The sequence below is a fragment of the Xenia sp. Carnegie-2017 genome, unplaced genomic scaffold, assembly GCF_021976095.1.
Source record: "Xenia sp. Carnegie-2017 unplaced genomic scaffold, XeniaSp_v1 HiC_scaffold_23, whole genome shotgun sequence".
NCBI lineage: Eukaryota > Metazoa > Cnidaria > Anthozoa > Malacalcyonacea > Xeniidae > Xenia > Xenia sp. Carnegie-2017.
The window spans coordinates 21,204,969-21,225,156 of record NW_025813486.1 but is presented as its reverse complement, the minus strand read 5'-3'; the positions used below and the strand labels follow the sequence as shown (position 1 = coordinate 21,225,156).

Below are 20,188 nucleotides of genomic sequence, written 5' to 3'. Positions count from 1 at the left end.
CTGTACGACTTCAGACAGCTCTGAGTAATTTTTGTACATCTCCCATGTAAACATCTACGATAAATTATACGATAACCTACACGAGCTGAGACCGGTTTGACTTTATTCCGATCTCATGTAAACAGGGCTTAAGTCTCTCGAGCTGTTGTGTAAGGGTAAAGCACGCGATTAGAAATTAACGCAGAATATGGAATGCAGATGATGTTTTTGTCCTCGCGCATGTTGTGCCACACATATCGGCAGCATTATTCCAGTAAGATATTTAGGGTTTTCACTTGTTCTCAACCACTGAAATAACACGACGTCATTTCTTGTATTGAAATATTTTCGAGTTCATTGTGAAGAAATGACGTCATGTGATTGCAGTGAAAATGAAAAACCTAAAGTATTATGCTGGAATGATGGCGGCCGTGAGGACGCGGTACACACTTAAGTAGGCCTTCTGTATAATTTTTATTCTGTGCGTTTAGTTCGTAATAACATGGTTGCTGAGGTTTAATAACTGCATTGAACTCTTCCGTTTTTGCAAATGCCAATATCTTGATCAAACAAGTTTAGTGATTTGAATATAGACAACAAATTGATAATGTTCAAAGCGTATATAAATTGTTCATGGTCGGCGAGGGAGAAAAGGAATGAATGAAGCTACCTAAGTTAGTGATAAGGAGTTGCCGATGCGAGGGAAAGACAATTTCTTTTACAACTTAACGACATATATTGTGGAGCAAAAATGAGATAAATCTTTTAACAAGGAGTTCCACAAATTTTAACAAAAAGGCGAAATAATATACTTCTGTCTGTAATATTGATTGTAATAGTCGAACAATTAAGAGAACAGTTGGCATGGTAAACTTGCGGCCCCTAAAATAGTGTGTTCTCAATCGACTTTAAAGCGGAAAGTATCCTGTAATTAACCTTTTCCATTCACCAGAGTTGAATTTTTTTAGCTGTGGAAAGTTTGCCAGCTTGCGTTTAGAAGTTCATTATTATGGCATAAGAATAATCTGAATTGAGAAAAAAAAACAACAATTGCAAATTCTTCCAAAGTCAATAATGATTTCACCGGAAATCTCGATACGGCAGCTTGAGAAAATACAATTTTTTCAGGCGCTTAAAAAAACCAAAAAAAATTATTAGTATTTGTGGAAGACAAAAGATGACTTTCGTAGGTCTATTGCTTGACCAGACGTTTTCTAAATAGTCAGTTATTGCTTTGCATGCGATGAAAACTTCCAAATGATCTCGTTGGTATATTGGTCGGCCATTGCCAGATCTCGTCTAAATAGTCAATTAAAGTTGCAATAAAATTGCTATTTATTAAATACTTCCTAATGATCATCGGTGTCGGGTTTTAAGAACCGTTTAAAAGGCATTTACTGCTTCAACGTCAAATGTCGATTGTTTTTGCTTATTCTTTTTTTACCATTTTTTTGTTTTTCTTCATTCGCCATCTAAAACGACAACACAAGACAAGAATACAAAACAGAAACAAAATTGCAGCTACTGCACAGAAAATAACAATCTTTATCATTTTTCCTTTAGATTTGTGTGAAGGACCTGGAAAGAATAGAAAATCAATGTGAAAAAGTTTTTCGACTAAATACTTTGATTGAAATGTAAAAACTTAAGTTTTTATATTCATACAAATATTTGCTTTCTTCTTATAAACTTATTCAGCCTATTTTATTTAAGTAGCGACGAAATTGCCAGCATTTGACTACGCTAGAAAAAGAATATTTTCATTATCGACCTGCATGTTATTGCTATATCCCACAATCATCCAATCAAAACAAGGTAACCATTGATTATTCCTTTTATAGTGAAGTATGTTTTAGTCATCGTATCACTTCGTCATTAATACTGCAGCGTATACTAAGTATAATAACTATTTCTCCTATCTAAAATTACCAGATAAATAAATAAAGCATATAATTGTTGAGTGCTTTAGAACAATCGAAGAAAGTCATGAACAACTGTAGGACTTTCTCCACTTTCATGTAATCGCTGTGAAAGTGCAAATACGAAATGAATGTTTATTCACGCAAACTTGCCGAAAACTGGACTTGTTCATCAACTGATGCAAATTGTAATATACGTATATATTTACAGAACATCTTCTTCTGAACTCTTAAGCTTCACATATGGGTCAGAAGAATTAAAGAAAATACGATGTTTCTATCGATATAATTGTTTAACAATAATAATAAAGCAATGTGATGCATGAATGAGAAATGTATGATAACGGATAGTCGCGTGGGTGTAGATAAAAAGCGGGCGCGGACGACGGACGCGGACGGCGGACGCAGACGACGGACGCGGACAGCGGACGCAGATGTAAGACGAACGTCTGTTTGTACGAACGTCTGTTTGTACGAACGTCTGTTTGTTGTGGGCGGGAATTGCAAATGATTTATTGTAGGAGTTTGACAGTAATTTAAACGAGCTTTATCTTTCAGGGTATATTTTTTGACTTCATTATTTAAAGCAATTAAACATGCATATTTCAATTTCAGTCAGTCATATAGAGTGTAACGCAATGAAACCTCATTGTATTTTTTTCGTGTTTTGTCAATGGCATTTCACTCATGTTGGCCTTACGTGAGTGAGCCTTGCTTTTCCAATTTTAAAAAAAGTCAATCTTATATTACTCAAATCATACGATAAAGAAAATATGTATTAATTGAAACCATAAGTAAGTAAAAGCTTTGCATGCACTTATGCAAAGAATGTCCTAAAGGTAATTTCCTTTTTAAAGATAAGATAAGAATATTTGTTGAGGTCCCACTTCTCTGCTGGTCCACATTTCTTTAACACAATTCGTTTTAACTTTAAGTCACTGAGGTAATTCTATGTGATAGAAATAATTACTTGCATCCTTAGATACGAACGGTAGTTATATTGAAAAACATGAGTCCATCCTTCTTTTATAGATGAATCGCTAGCGTTACAGTTTCTCACGCATTGCAAAAAGAAAGATTCAAGCAAATAAACAAAGAACTTTTATATTGCTCTTTAGAAATATTAACGGAAAACTAACCTAGCGACGATATTTCTATTGCTATGACTGAAAGAATGCAGTGAAACAGAATTTTAAATTTGACTCTAAGTTATACGGAAATTACGACGGAAAATATCATAAAGGCTTTTTGAATGCGTTTGGCTAATATTCATCAAAAATTGGCATATAGCTACAGCAAACATGGAAACACATCGTCTGTACTCGGAATATACTCAAACTACCATATTTGAAAAACATGCTTTTCGTCATTTTAAAGTTGTTGTGCTTCTTACCTCAGTTTTGACTTGTCGGCTAGAACCTGCGTCAGATTTCTGCCGTTTGTCAAATTTCAGAGAAGTGGGACCTCAACAAATATTCTTATCTTATCTTTAAAAAGGAAATTACCTTTAGGACATTCTTTGCATAAGTGCATGCAAAGCTTTTACTTACTTATGGTTTCAATTAAAACATATTTTCTTTATCGTATGATTTGAGTAATATAAGATTGACTTTTTTTAAAATTGGAAAAGCAAGGCTCACTCACGTAAGGCCAACATGAGTGAAATGCCATTGACAAAACACGAAAAAAATACAATGAGGTTTCATTGCGTTACACTCTATATGACTGACTGAAATTGAAATATGCATGTTTAATTGCTTTATATAATGAGGTCAAAAAATATATCCTGAAAGATAAAGCTCGTTTAAATTACTGTCAAACTCCTACAACAAATCATTTGCAATTCCCGCCCACAACAAACAGACGTTCGTACAAACAGACGTTCGTCTTACTTCTGCGTCCGCCGTTCGCGTCCGTCGTCTGCGTCCGCCGTCCGCGTCCGTCGTCCGCGCCCGCTTTTTATCTACACCCTAGTCGCGTGCCTAATGTTCATATTATGTTCCGCTACATAAGTGCGCATAGGAAATTAACGTTAATTTATGCAACCTTGGAGCAAGTTGTGGCTACTTCGTGTATCAACTGCATCAGATGCCACAAGAAATACTACGGTTTTCGATAGACCACGGATTCGTGTTATTTACACAATTGTATCTCTGACAAAGACAATCAAAACTCAAGTATTATCTACAATATAAGTGTGTGAAAAACTGATAAATATAAATCAATAAGTCTAAATATAAGTCTATACAAACCCATTGGCAATTACAAATCATTTATAGGCTGCTGCAGAGTATTTTCGTCAAAAAACGAACCCCTTAGCCTTTAATATAATTACTTCTCACAATGAATGTCAGTTTTTCCAAACGCCATAGTTAGATACTAAGCATTGTTGAAACACATTTTATTTTCCAGGCTTAGGAACATTTTTTCTGGGAAACTTTGCACTATCCTTGGATCCCTAGTTATCTTTTGAGATTAACCTCTATTCTATTGACGCACTTTCTCTTCATTGATTATTAGCGTATTTGTTATAAAGTGTTTTTATCATACAATTTGACAACGGTTTCTATTACAAAGCCCTTTGTTCAAAAATTGGCATGCCATTGTTTCAACAAACATCTTTGCCATAGAAAATTAAATTGATCAAACAATTTCCAAAACAGTTTCTTATAAGAAAATTTTAACATAAATTAATTAAGAATGCATTTTAAACTTTTCACCTTACCGAAAAATTTTTGAAGCTTTCAGAATCAGTTACGCCGATTCGCGCACAAGGTTAGTTTGTGAATGCCTACGATTTTGAGTAGACCACAGCCGTACCCAAAATCCTCTTTATTTTCTTTGCTTATTTTCACATTTGTGTAGCAAAAGAAAAGTCGCGATAAAACACGAAAGTATACATTTGCGTATTGAAAATCAATTCCCATATTTTTGCTGTTACTGCATCAATTGCAAAACAAGCAAACAATGGCGTTGCCAGCTCCATAAGCGAAGGGGATTTTATTCATATATTTATGTTTTTCCTTATTAAGTTCTTTTGAAATCAATTGTTTCTTAGTGATTAAAACATGAATATATGAATATCGCTTATCTTTCTAGCGATACTATTGCAACCAATGAACAAAATATCCCATTGACACGAGAAAATAATCTTTGTCAAAGAAAACTTTGGCAAATAGACATTTTACTCATTTACATGGATATAGTCCTGCGGCATATAATTTTGCCAGAGAAACTTTGCTCGTGTAAATTACGCTTTACGCTGTCAGTCAGGTGAGTTTTCAACGAGTTTTTTGCGAGGAAGACGAAAGCACACCTTTATGATTATTTAATGTCGTAGCACAAAAAACGTTTTGGCTTCCATACAAAAATAGTTTTAAGACTTGTATATTTATAATTGGGCAATAAAACAAACATTGACGTTGGTATGAATAATGCACAGTCTCATTCAATAATTGTCAAATATTTCTCGCCTTTATTTTCATTGATCAATGTTTGTTTCATTGATCAATGTTTGCATCGAATTACTGACAGAAGAATTTCGATATTCATCAACACGTTTACCATTTGCTACATTATCATTCTTCAGCAATGGTTGATAACCGTCATTTTCTGTATCATGTTCATTTCCTGAAAGTTTTATCAAACATTTATATTGTTTACCTTTCTCTTCATTATTCATCAAATCACTGACAAAAGAATTTTGGTATTGATGAACACTCTCACCATTTGTTACATTACCATTCTTTAGCAGTGGTTGATAATCATTATTTTCTAAGTCATTTCTACAGCCTGGAAGTAATATCAAAGATGTATACTGTTCACCATTATCTTCATTAATCATTGAACCACGGACAGAAGAGTTTTCGCATTGATGAACACTCTGGTTCTGCGGAGACTTGTCAAAGGTTACAATAATAGGTTCCTCATATCCGGGAGGACGAGGTTCAAAGCTGATTTTCACAACATTGGAATGATTTTCGGGTTCCCATCTCGGTTCTTCATACACGTGATTCTGACTTTGTTGTGATTGAGACTGGAGCATAAATTCGTTGCCAGATACGTTTGTTGGATCATTTAAGTTGGTTTCAGAGTTGTGATCTATGACAAGAGATGGAAAAGTGCCGTTTCATTTCAATGACATTTAAATTTACATGAATACTATTTTAATATGTGGTACAATTTGTGACTTCTATAAACATAACATTTTCATAAAGCTTTTATGACATCAAAAGTAACAGTTACTATGTTGTATTTTTCAGTAACGTTTTCAACACAAAATTTAAAAGGACAAAGTAAAAGTCTTTCGATTTTTTCGTTCAACCAAAAGATTGTGTGTATGTATATAACTTGATATTATATATATTATGCATAAATAATATCGATGTTATTTGAATAACTGATGAATCCTTTTGTTGAAAAATAATTATGAATTTATTGTATAAGGAAGTTACTGTACCTTGACTTAAGATGCGATCGCGTTGGTATATGCGATCTCATTGCCAGATCTCGTCTAAATAGTCAATTAAAGTTGCAGTAAAATTGCTATGCATTGAAAACTTCCTAATGATCATCGGTGTCGAGTTTTATGCACCGTTTAAAAGGCATTTACTGCTTCAACGACAAATGTCGATTGTTTTTGCTTATTTTTACTCACCATTTTTTTGTTTTTCTTCATCCGCCATCTAAGGTGATAACACAACAAGAGAATACAAAACAGAAACAAAATTGCCGCTATTGCATAGGGAATAACAGTCTTTATAAGTTTTCCGATAAATTTGCGTGAAGAACCTGGAGAGAATAGAATATCCATGTGAGCTCATGATACTAATATAGATTGGACAAGCAGATATATTTCATTGGTTGATATGTGTTTTTTGGACTGGGAACACAATCTGATTGGTTAAAACTGTACATGTATCCTGGATTGCAGTCTACAAAAACACATGGATATTTTAAAATTGCAAATTCATGAATCATTATATGGCTGGTGTACATATACAAGGTGTAGTTGGCAAAGCATTTATGACCTTTGATATAGTCAAGATGGCTGATTGTCCCATTTTCAACTGTAAATGTACCATTGCGACAGGCAATGCATTTAATTTGACCAAAGTTAAGTTGATAAAAATTCACTGGAAAATATTCACATTGGTTGGTTTGAAGCGAGTAGAATGAACCAGCAGAACAATCTATAAAAGATTTTAAATACAAGCGACACATTAAAATGAGAAAGGAGCGCTTACGATAATAAATATTAGATTAGAAATGAATATACTTTTAGCAAAATATTTAATAACAAGTAACAGGTGAAGTAGTGAATTAAAGTATAATGACTACTTATCATCAAGAAAATAATTAACTAACTTCATAGTCATTATTTAACCTACCTTCAATGCATTGTGTCTTGTCAATAGCGCCAGTTTCTATGGTGATTTTGTTTATTCCACACTTAAAACATTTTGTTTTTCCAGTCTGTGGTTGATAACTATTTCTTTTACATTTCGTACAGTTTAAAGACGTTTTGTTAAAATAGGAACCTGCATTACAATCTAAAGTCAAAAAGAGTTTCATTAAGCCGAATTATTTTGATGTGTTTCAAAAACGTCAACTTACTTTGAATACAATCTGATTGGAAAACTGTTCCTTCCTTCTCTGTGATTGGTAGATTTATTGGACACACGTCACATGTGATCTGTCCTTTGTTCTCTTGTGTCGAATTTCGTGGACATTTTGTACAAACCACTTCAGACAAATTAAAGTAATATCCTGGACGACATTCTAAAAACAAAGTAAATTAATTATTGACGATATCAACATTAGATCCATGAAATACTGAAATAAACATACCTTCTTCACAGTGGGATATATTGACGTGAGAATCATCTTTATACGTCATTGTTGTTGTAAATTACACTCAGCATTCTTAACTACGTTGTTATGAAGTATTAACTATGTTGAAGGTTATATCGTGGGCGCATGTGTATGTTCGCACGACGTTCGTTGTGTGTTTTTCTTTTATCGTAATAAAAACTTACTTTTATGTTCAAAGTGTTTTCTCTGCTGAAATATATCGTAATACGAACAGGTTATGGGCCAGGTACCCTTGGAAATATTGTTTATTAAAGTAAGAAGTGTTTAGTGGATTAAAAACAGTTGAAATGGCGCAAGACGACAAGTTATTTATCGATAAACTTATCGGTGCAAAGAATTGGCAAGTGTCGAAATACCAAATGCAATCTATACTTGAATCGAGGGAATTGTGGAGACACGTCGATGGATCGGTGACTAACCCAGACGCTTCTGACAGCAGTTCAGGGGCAAGAATAGCCTTCTTAAAGGCACAAAAGAAAACAAAAGCCCTCCTTGTAACGAGTATCAACGGAACGCTTGATACTCGATAAATTGAAGGAACGCTTTGAAAGAAACACTGTGGCAAACAAATTGCTCTTAAAGCAGAAATTCTTTTCTATGAAAATGAGAGATTCGGATTCTTTGGTTGAACATCTACGTCACATGAAGGAAATCACAGACCAACTTGCAGCCATCAAGGCATCAATCCCTGAAGATGAGCATATTGTAGCTCTTTTACTCAGCCTTCCACGATCACACAACACTCTAATAACTGCATTGACTGCAAAGGGAGATGAGCTTAGCCTAGATCAAGTGCATCAAGCACTCATGAGTGAAGAAGAAAAGCGTAGCTTATACAAGAGCAAGGATGATTGTGGCAAAATCGATAAAGGTGAGATGGCTTTGCAGCATGATAAAAACAATCGAAGGCCCATCAAATGCTATGGACGTAGGGAAGAAAACCATGTGATGAAAAATTGTCCCAAAAAAAAGAAAGGGGAGAATAAGTATAGAAACAAGCAGGGAAATTTATCAAAGCATAAAGCAGCTTCGGTGGATAGTGATGGAAACAAAAATGAAAATTCTGGAGGTAATGTGTTTGTCTTAGGAATGACAGCAACAGAAGGAAACAATTGCTGGATAATTGATTCAGGAGCCTCGCAACATATGACAGCTGGTCGCGATATTTTGATAAATTACTGCGAGTTCCCAAAGCCAGAACCTGTTACACTTGAAGACGGTCGTTATGTAAATGCTTATGGGTATGGACAAGTTGACATCACCATGATACTTGGACGTAAACAGAAAGATGAACAGAAATCAATTTTGACAAAGGTACTGTACTTCCCAAAGATAGCTATAAATCTTTTTAGCGCACGTGCAGCAGCATCTAAAGGCAAAGTGGTTCAATTTGGACACAGTCTTTGTTGGATAAAGAAATCCAATGGACAAGCTGTAGCACGCGGTCGACTAGTTGGGAACATGTATCAACTTGATTGTAAAGTTGACAAACCGGAAAACCAAGCATCAGTTGCTAATGAAAGTGGTACTAAACTTGATCTATGACACCAAAGAATGGCACATCTAAATGTCGGTCAAATGAAAACTATGGCTTTAAAGCAACTTATCACAGGTATGGACATACCTAAATCTTGCAATTCAAGCTTTTGTGAGGCATGTGCAGAAGGAAAGGCACACCGCACACCATTTAAGACAGTGGGAGATATTCAATCAACCAAAAGATTAGAGTTGGATCATAGTGATGTTGCCGGACCTATGAAGACTGAAGCCTTGGAGGCGCAAGATAGTTTGTCACTTTCATTAATGATTACTCCAGATGTGTTACGGTATATCCAATGAAGCACAAGTCAGAAGTGCTTGGAAAATTCAAGGAGTGGGAGGCAGCAGTCACAAACCAATCAGAGTGTAGGATAAAAGCACTACGCACGGACAATTGGGGTGAATATACATCCACTGAGTTTGAAGATTTTTTAAAGGAGAGAGGAATTTGTCATGAGACAACAGTGCCACATTCACCCCAGCAGAACGGGATAGCTGAGCGCATGAATCGGACTATCCAAGAAGCAGGTCTATCTATGATTTTGCATGCTGGACTGTCCAAAGCTTTTTGGGCTGAAGCAGTATGCAATGCAGCCTACATAAGAAATCGAGTCATTACGACTGCAACTGCGGTAACTCCTTATGAAAGATGGTATGGAAAGAAGCCAAATGTGTCCCATTTTCGTGTCTTCGGCTGTACTGCTTATGCTCATGTTCCTGATGCGGTGCGCCAGATATTCGACCAAAAGGCAGTCAAGATGAGATTTGCTGGTTACAGCCTTACACAGAAAGGATACAGGCTGTATGATGAGAATCGACAAAAAGTCTTTATTCGGAGGGACGTTACATTTAATGAAACAGATTTTGGATCAACAAAAGCTCAAATAAAGTGTGGTGAAGATATTACCGAGTGTTCTAAAGAAGAAACAGAAACAAAGGGACAAGTTCGTGCAACCAGAAATGAACCAGAAGATCCCCCAAATGAGCCTCGACGCTCAGGAAGAGAGAGAAATCCACCAATATATTACCACGACGAGTATGCTGGGATCACTATATCGAGGTATGCAGCACTTTATGTATCTGAGATCACAGAGCCAGAAACCCTAAAAGATGCTCTTAATAGTGAATATGCAACGGAATGGAAAGCTGCTGCAGATGCAGAATACCAGTCTTTACTAGAGAATGAGACCTGGGAATTAGTCGAATTACCAGCTGGACGTAAGCCTATCAGTTGCAAGTGGGTCTTTAAAGTTAAATACGATGAGACAGGAAAGGTAGAGAGATTTAAAGGTCGTCTGGTGGCTAAGGGTTTTCTGCAAAAATATGGAATTGACTATGAAGAGACATTCTCTCCAGTGGTTCGTTTTTCGTCAATTCGCACTCTTCTGGCTTTTGGTGTATCTCGAGGTATGTTGATCCGTCAAATGGATGTAGTAACGGCATTCCTCAATGGAACATTAGAAGAGGAAATATACATGCAACAACCCCAAGGCTACGTAAAACCAGGAAAAGAAAAGCTAGTGTGTCGTCTCAAAAAATCGCTTTATGGTCTAAACCAAAGTCTACGTTGCTGGAATAAGGTTTTCAGAGAGTTTATGTTATCATTAGGATTTGTTCAGAGTGAAGCAGACCCTTGCGTATTTATTCGTTTTCTCAAAGATAAGCAGGCGATTGTCACTGTTCACGTTGATGACCTCATACTTCTGACTGAAACTGAAGAAGAGATGAATGATCTAAAGGCCAATTTGGCAAACCAATTCAAGATGAAAGATATGGGCGTACTCCACTACTGCCTAGGAGTTAGTATTACTATAAAGAACGGTGTGTTACAAATTAATCAAGAGCAATACATCAACTAGATCCTGAAAAAGTATAAATTACAAGACTGCAAGACAGTGTCTACGCCAATGGATGCAAGCGTCAAACTTGTTAAAGAAGATGGACACAGCAAATCAGTCGATGCCTCTCGCTATCAGTCAATGGTAGGAAGTTTGATATACGCGGCAATTGCTACCCGTCCAGATATAACTCAAGCAGTAACAACATTAGCTAAATTTAACACAGCACCGAACGAAGCACATCTTACAGCTGTGAAACGCATCTTTCGTTACTTGAAAGGAACTTGTAAACTAAGCCTGCAGTACCAAAAAATCAGTATCGATTTAGAGGGATACTCTGATGCAGACTGGGCCTCTGACACAGACGATCGACGGTCAACTTCCGGAAATGTGTTTATAATATCAGGTGGTGCAATCAGTTGGGCAAGCAAGAAACAACCAACAGTGGCTCTTTCAACGTCGGAATCGGAGTACATTGCATTATGTTATGCAACTCAAGAATTAGTATGGCTGCGACAACTGATGAAAGACCTACAAATAGATTGTACTGCGGCTACAACCATACATGAAGATAATCTAGGTACAATCGCTATCTCAAAGAATCCAGTACTACACAAGCGGACAAAGCACATTGATATTAAACACCATTTCGTGCGCGAGAAGTACTGTCCAACCAAGGAAATGAAGGCAGATATTTTTACTAAACCATTACCAAGAGAACAATTTGAATATCTGCGATGCAAACGGGGACTTGTATAAACATTATGACATATTGAGTGAGTGGGAGTGTTGTAAATTACACTCAACATTCTTAACTACGTTGTTATGAAGTATTAACCATGTTTAAGGTTATATCGTGGGCGCATGTGTACGTTCGCACGACGTTCGTTGTGTTTTTCTTTTATCGTATTAAAAAACTTACTTTTATGTTCAAAGTGTTTTCTCTACTGAAATATATCGTAATACGAACAATAATATCATCTGCTTATCTACTGAAAATGTGGATACACAGTCAATGAATACGAGTGGACGAGTATTCTGCCATTTAGTCAAACCTTTGATACAATATAACGAGTAGCTAAACAATACGGCTTTAAAATCAATGTTTTACACAATTTTACTCACCAAACATGACCCAAAACGACTATTTCTTCATTTCCACACTTATTATTTCGTTTCACAACGTAGAGTCAAGGTCTTATGTTGAAATATTTCTTCAATTTTGTCTTTAATCGTATTGTAATGTACACATTGAAATGTAAGGGATGGGCTCATCACGAGATCATTCTGATTTACTTCCTTGTTACTGGATACAGCTGAAATGTGGACAATAATCATGTTCATTGTTCATATATAGTTCTCACCAGATTTATGTTTTTGACATAGACTTTTAAAATAAATTACCAATATGATTCCGAAAAATTATTAGGATAGAAAATAGGCCAAAATTTATCCAAATATTGATACAAATCGCCATTTTTCGTCAAAGTTTGAGTTTCCAAACCAAAGATCAGCAGCTATAGTCAGACAATAGTTGTTACTACTTGAGTCAGTCATTTTCAAACGAATAAAAGGATCATGAAAAAAATACATAAATTATGTTGAATTCTTTGTGACTATAACCGTTTTGTGCTCATAAAAATTGGAAAACTGAAAACAGCAAAAGAAATGAGCAACAGACAGTTTTTTGCAACGTGACCTGCTTGTCGTAAATTTTATCAATTTATCAATAATAATATGGACGATGTAAAACTTATCAGTATAAAATAGTATACGAGAAGAAATTTTCATAAATAATAAAACAAGTGAAGTATCTTTCTCTTGCTGTGAGCACGAACATTACTAAAGAAGTAAGAGCATGGTAAAATGGGAACTATTTACGTTAAATTACGCACATGCACTTGTCATGGGAAGCTTAAAGCATTGAGTTGCTGAGGAAGACCTTCTTTCCAATCGTGGCAAAGAGAAAACTTTGTAATTTTATATTGTTGAATGTTTAGTATATATAGACGCTGCAAACGCTGTTTCTGGTTGTTTCAATACGCATTTTTTATGGTCGCATTTTATCGACGCATTTGATTAATGCATGGTAACTGGATAAGCATTTTTTGATTTTAATACTCGTGGTAATGAACCAACGTTTGTCTTTAAAAGAATCGTGATTTAGTATCCCGCACAACAGAACGCTTAGGTTGTGCGACAATGGCACTATAAATCTATAATTACCTATCAATGTTGTATAATGTATAATTGATGCATATCGTTCGTGGTTGATTTAAATATTAAAATATCGTCGTTTTGATAGGTAAACAGATTATTTGTGTTTATATGATGAAACGCAATTTGATAAACTAAGCATAAATATATATTATCGCATTGTCCAATAGATGTAGCGCTATTTCTCTTATAGCTTCGTTTCACGTTGATTTTTCTTTTCTCAGAAGTTAGAATCGTATTATATACGGCATAATATGATCTGTGTATCTGTGTATCTACTGAAAATGTGGATACAATTTTGCCTTTCTTCGTATTGTAATGTACACATCATCCAAATGTTAGGGATGGGCTAATCACGAAATCATTCTGATTCACTTCCGCACTTGTAACTGGATACAGCTGAAAAGTAGACAATAATCATGTTCATTTTCCATATATGGTTCTCACCAGATTTATATTTTTTGCAAAGACTTTACAAAATTTGAAGAGAATAAAAACCAAAAATTGTCCAAATGGAAATGGCGAAACTATTTTTCCGAAATTCCAGGGTCAAAGATCAAGAGATGTATTGATGTAATAGGTACTAAGCACCGATCGGCATAACAGAACTTCAATTTCTTATTGTCGTATTGTAAAGAATCTACAAAAATTTGACAAAACTTTTAGATTCAATACATTATTAACTTCGATAAGCTCCTTGAAAAATATGGGTATGTACCTTATACGGTTTTGATACATGGTTGGATACTCTTTTCTGTGATGATTTTTGTAAGTAATTTATAATAACTTCATAAAATAGAAAGTTTGATAAAGGCTTTAAAAATTAAATTAATGTCCTGTTTTTATAAAAGATCAACTTGTCTTCCTAGCATATTTTTTCTTATATTTATATAGCAAATAGCTCTTTCCCTTGAAAGAGACATCGTTCCTGCAAGTTCAATATAGTACGAGAATATTTTTTGTGAACCTTATGTTATATCTGGTGTAGGTGACGTAATATTAAAAATAATAAAAAATTACACAAAAAATGTAAAAAACATAGGGATACATATGTCGTTACCCTCGTTAAATTCCTCAAGGATATATCATTTCTCTCATTAAATACTTTAATAGTTTGACATTACTTTTATAAATATCTTTATAATTTGTGATTGAACGTTTACATCAGTATTTACACCGGTAAAGTAAGTACAAATAATCTTGATAATTCTGTCAATTAAACGCCTCTCTGGTTCAATGGAGTCTGGTGTATCACCAACAATATGACCATACGCAATAGGTTTCTAAGAACAAAGAATATGAAATATAGAACTTTATATAAGATGAATGCATGACCTACATAGACATATGGAGGGATAAAGGATTTTGGTGAAAAGACACATAAGACATTGGAGGATTGGAGATGAGTAAGTACTGTGGATAGATAAGAATAGCAATAATGACAAATTTTTTGAAGTATGGATCCTCTAGCTTATTCTGAAAGGAATTAGGAGGAAACTAACAAAAATGTTCTGTTGGAACTTTATTTTGTGCTATCCAATTGTGATGGCTTAGAGACAATGTCCTAACACATCAAACAAAAACAACTTACTTGTATACAGTCAAGTGCAATGGTAACAATCCTGGCACATTATGTTTGACAAACTTTTTCATTGATTAAATTTATTCCTAACAACTAAAGATGCCAAGTGTCTTTTCTGTATATTACATATTAGGGAGCTTTAGCAAGAGTACGACTACGACAACGAGTACGAAGTTTGACCGTGAAAGAGAATGGCACGAGGAAGTTTGTTGTCGTTGTCGCTTCGTCAAAATTTTGTTATAAACAACAGAACGAGCCTTTTTATTGTGAAAAACACCGAAGTTTGCGAAGCAGCTAAGGCTCTATTTGTCAATAATGATATCAACGAATCAGTAATACTGATTTTGCAAGAATATAGGACTCATTTGACTGAAAAATTTTCACTATTTTAACATTTATGAACGATATATTTGTACTATTTTATTGTTTGTTTACCGTTCACTTTGCGTACGAAATACATGAAAGTTTGCAGGTCATATTTTCATTTTAAATGTACATCTATGCTCAAAAAAGGTTCTAAATTAAAGCCTGGATGCTCGAAAATAGTACTGTAAACTAATTTCTTACAGAATGAAGAAATATACCTACTTTCTTTGCTTAAAAAGACATCGTAGTCACGACTACGAATTTTTTACAAAACATCGCACTCAGATTGATGACGGCTACGTGTTGTTAATGTCGCTACAATGTTTTCGCTCCAAAATAACGTAAATGAAACTCGTAGTCTTTGCTACAGCTCCCTATTCTGTGCTTCAGCTAAGAATTTTGTTATGGCATCAATGGGAACTCTGATATAACAACATTACAACAAAGCCATTTTGTCTCAATATTACCTACAATGACCGTAATTACAACAGACCTGTAATTCAGCCATAGTATCTTCATCTTCTCGCTTGCTGGTGCTTGGGAAAAAGACGACATTGTCGATCATTTGGATAAGTTCCAATTGAACGACACACTTAATGATCAATGAATTGAACAGCATCCTCTCCGTCTGCACAACTAAAATAAAGAGATGATTTTACGACGTTAAAGTACATACATGAAAAAATTAAAAAATGTCACTCGGGTGTTGGTTGAACATTTCCGTATTCCAGCTCAGACGATTTTTTCATTCGAACTTTTGAATATGCCAAACAAAGGGTTAATTTATCTTATATGAGGTCTTCTAAAATAAAATAAAATAAGCAACGAATGCCAAAAAATAAAACAAAAATGAGTTTCTTAAGTTAGTGCTATTTTTTATGAAAAATAAGTGTTAACAGGAGAAGTAGTAATAATTACTAATTAGTAACATTATTAGTTCTATTAGTAACAATTAGCAAAATTATTGTCTTAAACATTGCAAAAAATGTAAATTTTTAGAACATAAGCAGTTTCAGGAAATGTTACATGACGTCGCTACTCACTTCAGATTGCGTTTTTCAAATGCATATATCAACTATACGTTTTGCTACGCCTTTCCAATAAACCAAAGTAAATTAAACACGTAAATGGCAGCAGGCTGTGACAACAAATTATTAATCTCAATTGATTTCTAACACATAGTTACCTGGTTCGTGTTCTTCGACAGGTTCAAATCGTAAACTAGGCGTACTATGTAAACTAATGCTATCTTGTTCTTTTGTTTCTTCAACTGTTTCTTCAGGCATTTCCTCCTCCGTTTCATTTAAACCTTTGGACGATTGCTAACCATCTTGTTGGTCCTCGTCTAAAAAAAACACTGAAATTTTTCACTTGTTACTCAAAGAATGCAGGCTGTTGGTCCATACGAGTTAAAGATTCACAAGAGCTATATTGCAATATGCAAACTTTTGCTTCATATGAGCTTTTGGTTCAAATGAGCTTTTTTAATATGCGAGCTTTAGCTAACCATGAAATATTTTCCAATCTTGGAGACAATTGAAGCAAAAATTTTCCTTTAAAAGAATTTACAAAATTTTTGTTTACCTTCCGGATATCATCCTCCAGGTCGACAGGTGACATTATCTACAATATACGTCAAATTCAAAGGTAATAAATACATAAAACAAACAGAATAGTTATGAAAGTTTGTCTATAATTTTAGAGTGTCGGGCTTTAAAATATAAAAAATACTAAAGGGTGGATTATATGATCCCAGTAGCCGGGATTCAGCCAAGCGTTAAATCAATTTGGCAAATGGAAACTATTCAATACTTATTATAGATAAATTTTCTCAAGCAATTTCACAATATTATGATTTAATAACTACGCAAAACATTTAAAATTAAAACAACCAATTTGCCATAATTTGACAATTACAACCGAAATGACGTGTGGAGCTTCGCAAACAGTTGTAATTTTTAACCTTGAAGTTTTGGCTCTTCATTCTCTTGAAATCATCTGGTTACCTCGCTATCCGGGTCAGCTCGCCTCCATATAATCAGGCCCTAAGTGTAACTTACCTTGAGTGGTGATGACACAGTAGTGACATCGGGTGTGGGTAGACTCATAACTTCTTGGTCAGCGGGTCTCCATTTGAATAGTTCGTGAGGTACGGTTGATTCAAATATCGTCTTAACACATTGACATGTCTTTTCCCAGACGTCTTCGGAGAACGTGCTGCCATTGGATATGATGAGATTTTCCAAGCAACTGGTACCAGACCTCGCTAACTGCTCGTTATCTAAAGACATGTATTGAATGAACGAGCAAAGCAGGACATGGTGTTACAAAGCATTTACAGTCCAACCTGTAAGAAACTCTGATACTTCTTGTATACTAATGTACCTCAAAACAAACCAATAACAAACTCTCATACTTCACAAACCAATCACTAACTCTGATATTTCAAACCAATCACAAACTCTGGCACAACGAACCAATCTCCAAGGCATATGCCAAGCACAAACACGTTGCGTAATCTCAAGCTTACCTTGTTTGATACACCATTCTAGATGGCCATACATACCCTCTAGAAGAATTTCAGCAAGAATATCAAAATACTGAGTAAAAACATCGATGATAGCATATAGAGCGTGATTACAAGTTGTTGTCATCCATTCTGATTTCTATGAAAAAAACATCGCAAATTTCAAAACATTCTAAGCTGATGTCTCATTTTATAACGAGGAAATACAACACCTTATACACGGACTTTATTCTATGTAAAGGAAACGACCTTCTCGCAGTTTAACACTACTCATTTACAAATGATTTACAACATGCAATCGGTGTGTGAATAGGGAATACAGGAGGATAAGAATGGATAGAGAATAAAGTGAATACGAGTAGATATATAGAATAAAGTGACTCTATAATGAAAGTGGATAGAAGTGAATAAGAAATAGAGGAAGATATGAAATGAATCTTATTCCATGTGGAACTAGATAGTCGTGTGTGTAAGTTGACTTTTTGCGATATAATGCGTGTTTCTGGCAATCATAGACAATAAGACCTTAATAACGACATATTATAAACTACGCGTTTCGAACCGTGGTCGATTTTGGGAGAATAATGGACCGGCAAAAATGTTTCTGAGCCAATCAAAGCGCGCCATTTAGCCGGAAGTAACGCTTGCCATATAATAAGAGCAAAATAATGACAGTTTTTTAACCTCCTGCTAGTCTATCTGTCTGTCTGGTAGTTTCATGTTGTCGAAAATTCGAAACACGACTTTAAACACATCACGCCACCAATGTTGGAGAAACGTGTTCCCGTATGTTTTCATGATTTCAAACATCACGGTTTGGCCTCTAGTTGATGGATGGAAAATAGCTCACATTCAAATTATACAATACATACTATTCTATACAGTACATACAACTCAATATTTCCACCATACGTTGTTCTGACATCTAGTTTACATCGGTTGATGATACACGAAAGCTCAAAAAGGACTGGAAACCAGCCTTTCACCCAGATTCTCTCTTGCTCTGATATCCCAGCATCCTCTACTTCGTAGTCTTAAACATCTGTTTATAAAAGAAAAGAAAACAGACGCCATTGGAAAATGTTACACGAAAAAGCGATTGAAAACGATGATTTGGGTTGAATTTCATCCAAAGTGGTAAGCTTTGTTGTGATTTTACAAAATTTTAAATCATTTCAAAGGTGAAAAGAAAGTAGATTTGCAATCGTCGTACCACAGGATTTTCGGAAACAAATTTGGCAATTTCGTATCAGTCTTATTGCTTCCATACTCGTGTCCGGGAAACTTGCGTTGCATGTGAATTCCGAGAGACAATTTACGGCATCTTGGAAAGAGTCGATGGTCGCGGAGAAATATTTCTCAAAAATCGTGGCTGAAAGAGAAAATGGGGGATGTGAAATTATACACTGATAATCTTGTGGGATAAATGAATCTGTCAAAGCTTTGATTTACAAGTGCCGTGGAAACAGTAGAGAAACAGGGCTAGAAAAGTTTAAAAAACTCTGCCTTTTGACTCGTAATTTGCATCAACGAAAACATGTTTCACATTTATTTCATTTCTCCATTAACTCTCGTTTAATTTTCATTCATGCATCATGAGAAAATCCATCGACTTTATGGTAAATAAAAGTTTACCTCGAAAACTTATACGAATATGACTGAATAACCATGGAAAAGAACGAACACATAAAATTCTTGTTGCAAAATAAACGAAGTTCTCTGTCACATCCGAGAAACACATTTACTAAAACGATATTAAAATTCAATTTGAATTTAATTTAATATTTTACAGATGTCTAATTATTTTAAGCTTGGAAACGGATTCACCATCATTTCTTCAAACATATGCAACCATTTTTATTTTAAAATTTTAAAATTTGCACCGATACAAGAACCTTACCCAAGAGCACAACAGACAGGTCGGCGGTAAGATGAGAAGAAAGACCTCCTTAAACTACAAACCTCTTGTTAGAAAAGCGAATTCTACGATTCCTTCATCATGATCGGACGCAGCCAAATGAAAACGGAGAAAACATTTTTCCAACCAGATTTGATGTTTGCGGCTTGCAAATGCCCGATTTGTGTGACACATCGTACGACCATATCTCGAATTGTGGAAGAACTAAAATGTGAAAAATCCAGTTGTTGATTCAAGCAAATCGTAGACTGAAAATTGCAGTTCCTTGTTGCAAAGTTAACAAATTTCTTGCCAAGTTCATAAAGATATCGAAGAAAGAATTTTAATCAAATCCTTCCAATTATAACAGACAAAACAGAGCGATTGATGAAAGACTTCCTTTGTAAAATTCTTCGTAAAATTTCAACTTTGAAAAGAATCTGCAGTCTG

General features: G+C 35.0%; 2 protein-coding genes and 1 long non-coding RNA gene across 3 annotated transcripts; 1 reads left to right on the top strand and 2 right to left on the bottom strand.

The window, feature by feature from the left end:
- Nucleotides 1-1,240: 1,240 nt before the first annotated feature.
- On the bottom strand, nt 1,241-7,400 carry LOC124448060. Its single transcript, XR_006948909.1, has 3 exons — nt 7,289-7,400; nt 6,556-6,689; nt 1,241-1,278 (listed from the first exon to the last, which is right to left on the bottom strand). It is a non-coding gene; the product is annotated as an uncharacterized LOC124448060 (long non-coding RNA).
- Nucleotides 7,401-11,218: 3,818 nt separating this feature from the next.
- Nucleotides 11,219-11,908, top strand: LOC124449348 (secreted RxLR effector protein 161-like). The gene has a single exon (XM_047000277.1). It carries the CDS (start codon nt 11,219-11,221, stop codon nt 11,906-11,908), a length of 690 nt encoding a protein of 229 aa, XP_046856233.1.
- A 2,208-nt stretch (nt 11,909-14,116) lies between these two features.
- On the bottom strand, nt 14,117-18,100 carry LOC124448048 (brefeldin A-inhibited guanine nucleotide-exchange protein 1-like). Its single transcript, XM_046999067.1, has 7 exons — nt 18,054-18,100; nt 17,845-17,980; nt 17,375-17,595; nt 16,899-16,937; nt 16,501-16,659; nt 15,808-15,950; nt 14,117-14,649 (listed from the first exon to the last, which is right to left on the bottom strand). The coding sequence occupies exons 2-5, from the start codon at nt 17,966-17,968 to the stop codon at nt 16,618-16,620; spliced, it is 426 nt and encodes a 141-aa protein (XP_046855023.1). The 5' UTR covers nt 17,969-17,980; nt 18,054-18,100; the 3' UTR covers nt 14,117-14,649; nt 15,808-15,950; nt 16,501-16,617.
- Nucleotides 18,101-20,188: the final 2,088 nt, after the last annotated feature.

Coding starts and splice junctions, on each gene's coding strand:
- LOC124449348 (XM_047000277.1), top strand. CDS start 11,219: ATGGATGCAAGCGTCAAACTTGTTAAAGAAGATGGACACAGCAAATCA.
- LOC124448048 (XM_046999067.1), bottom strand. CDS start 17,968: ATGACAACAACTTGTAATCACGCTCTATATGCTATCATCGATGTTTTT. Junction 17,596..17,844: donor AGAATGGTGTATCAAACAAG/GTAAGCTTGAGA, acceptor ACATGTCTTTAG/ATAACGAGCAGTTAGCGAGG. Junction 16,938..17,374: donor CTGTGTCATCACCACTCAAG/GTAAGTTACACT, acceptor CGTATATTGTAG/ATAATGTCACCTGTCGACCT.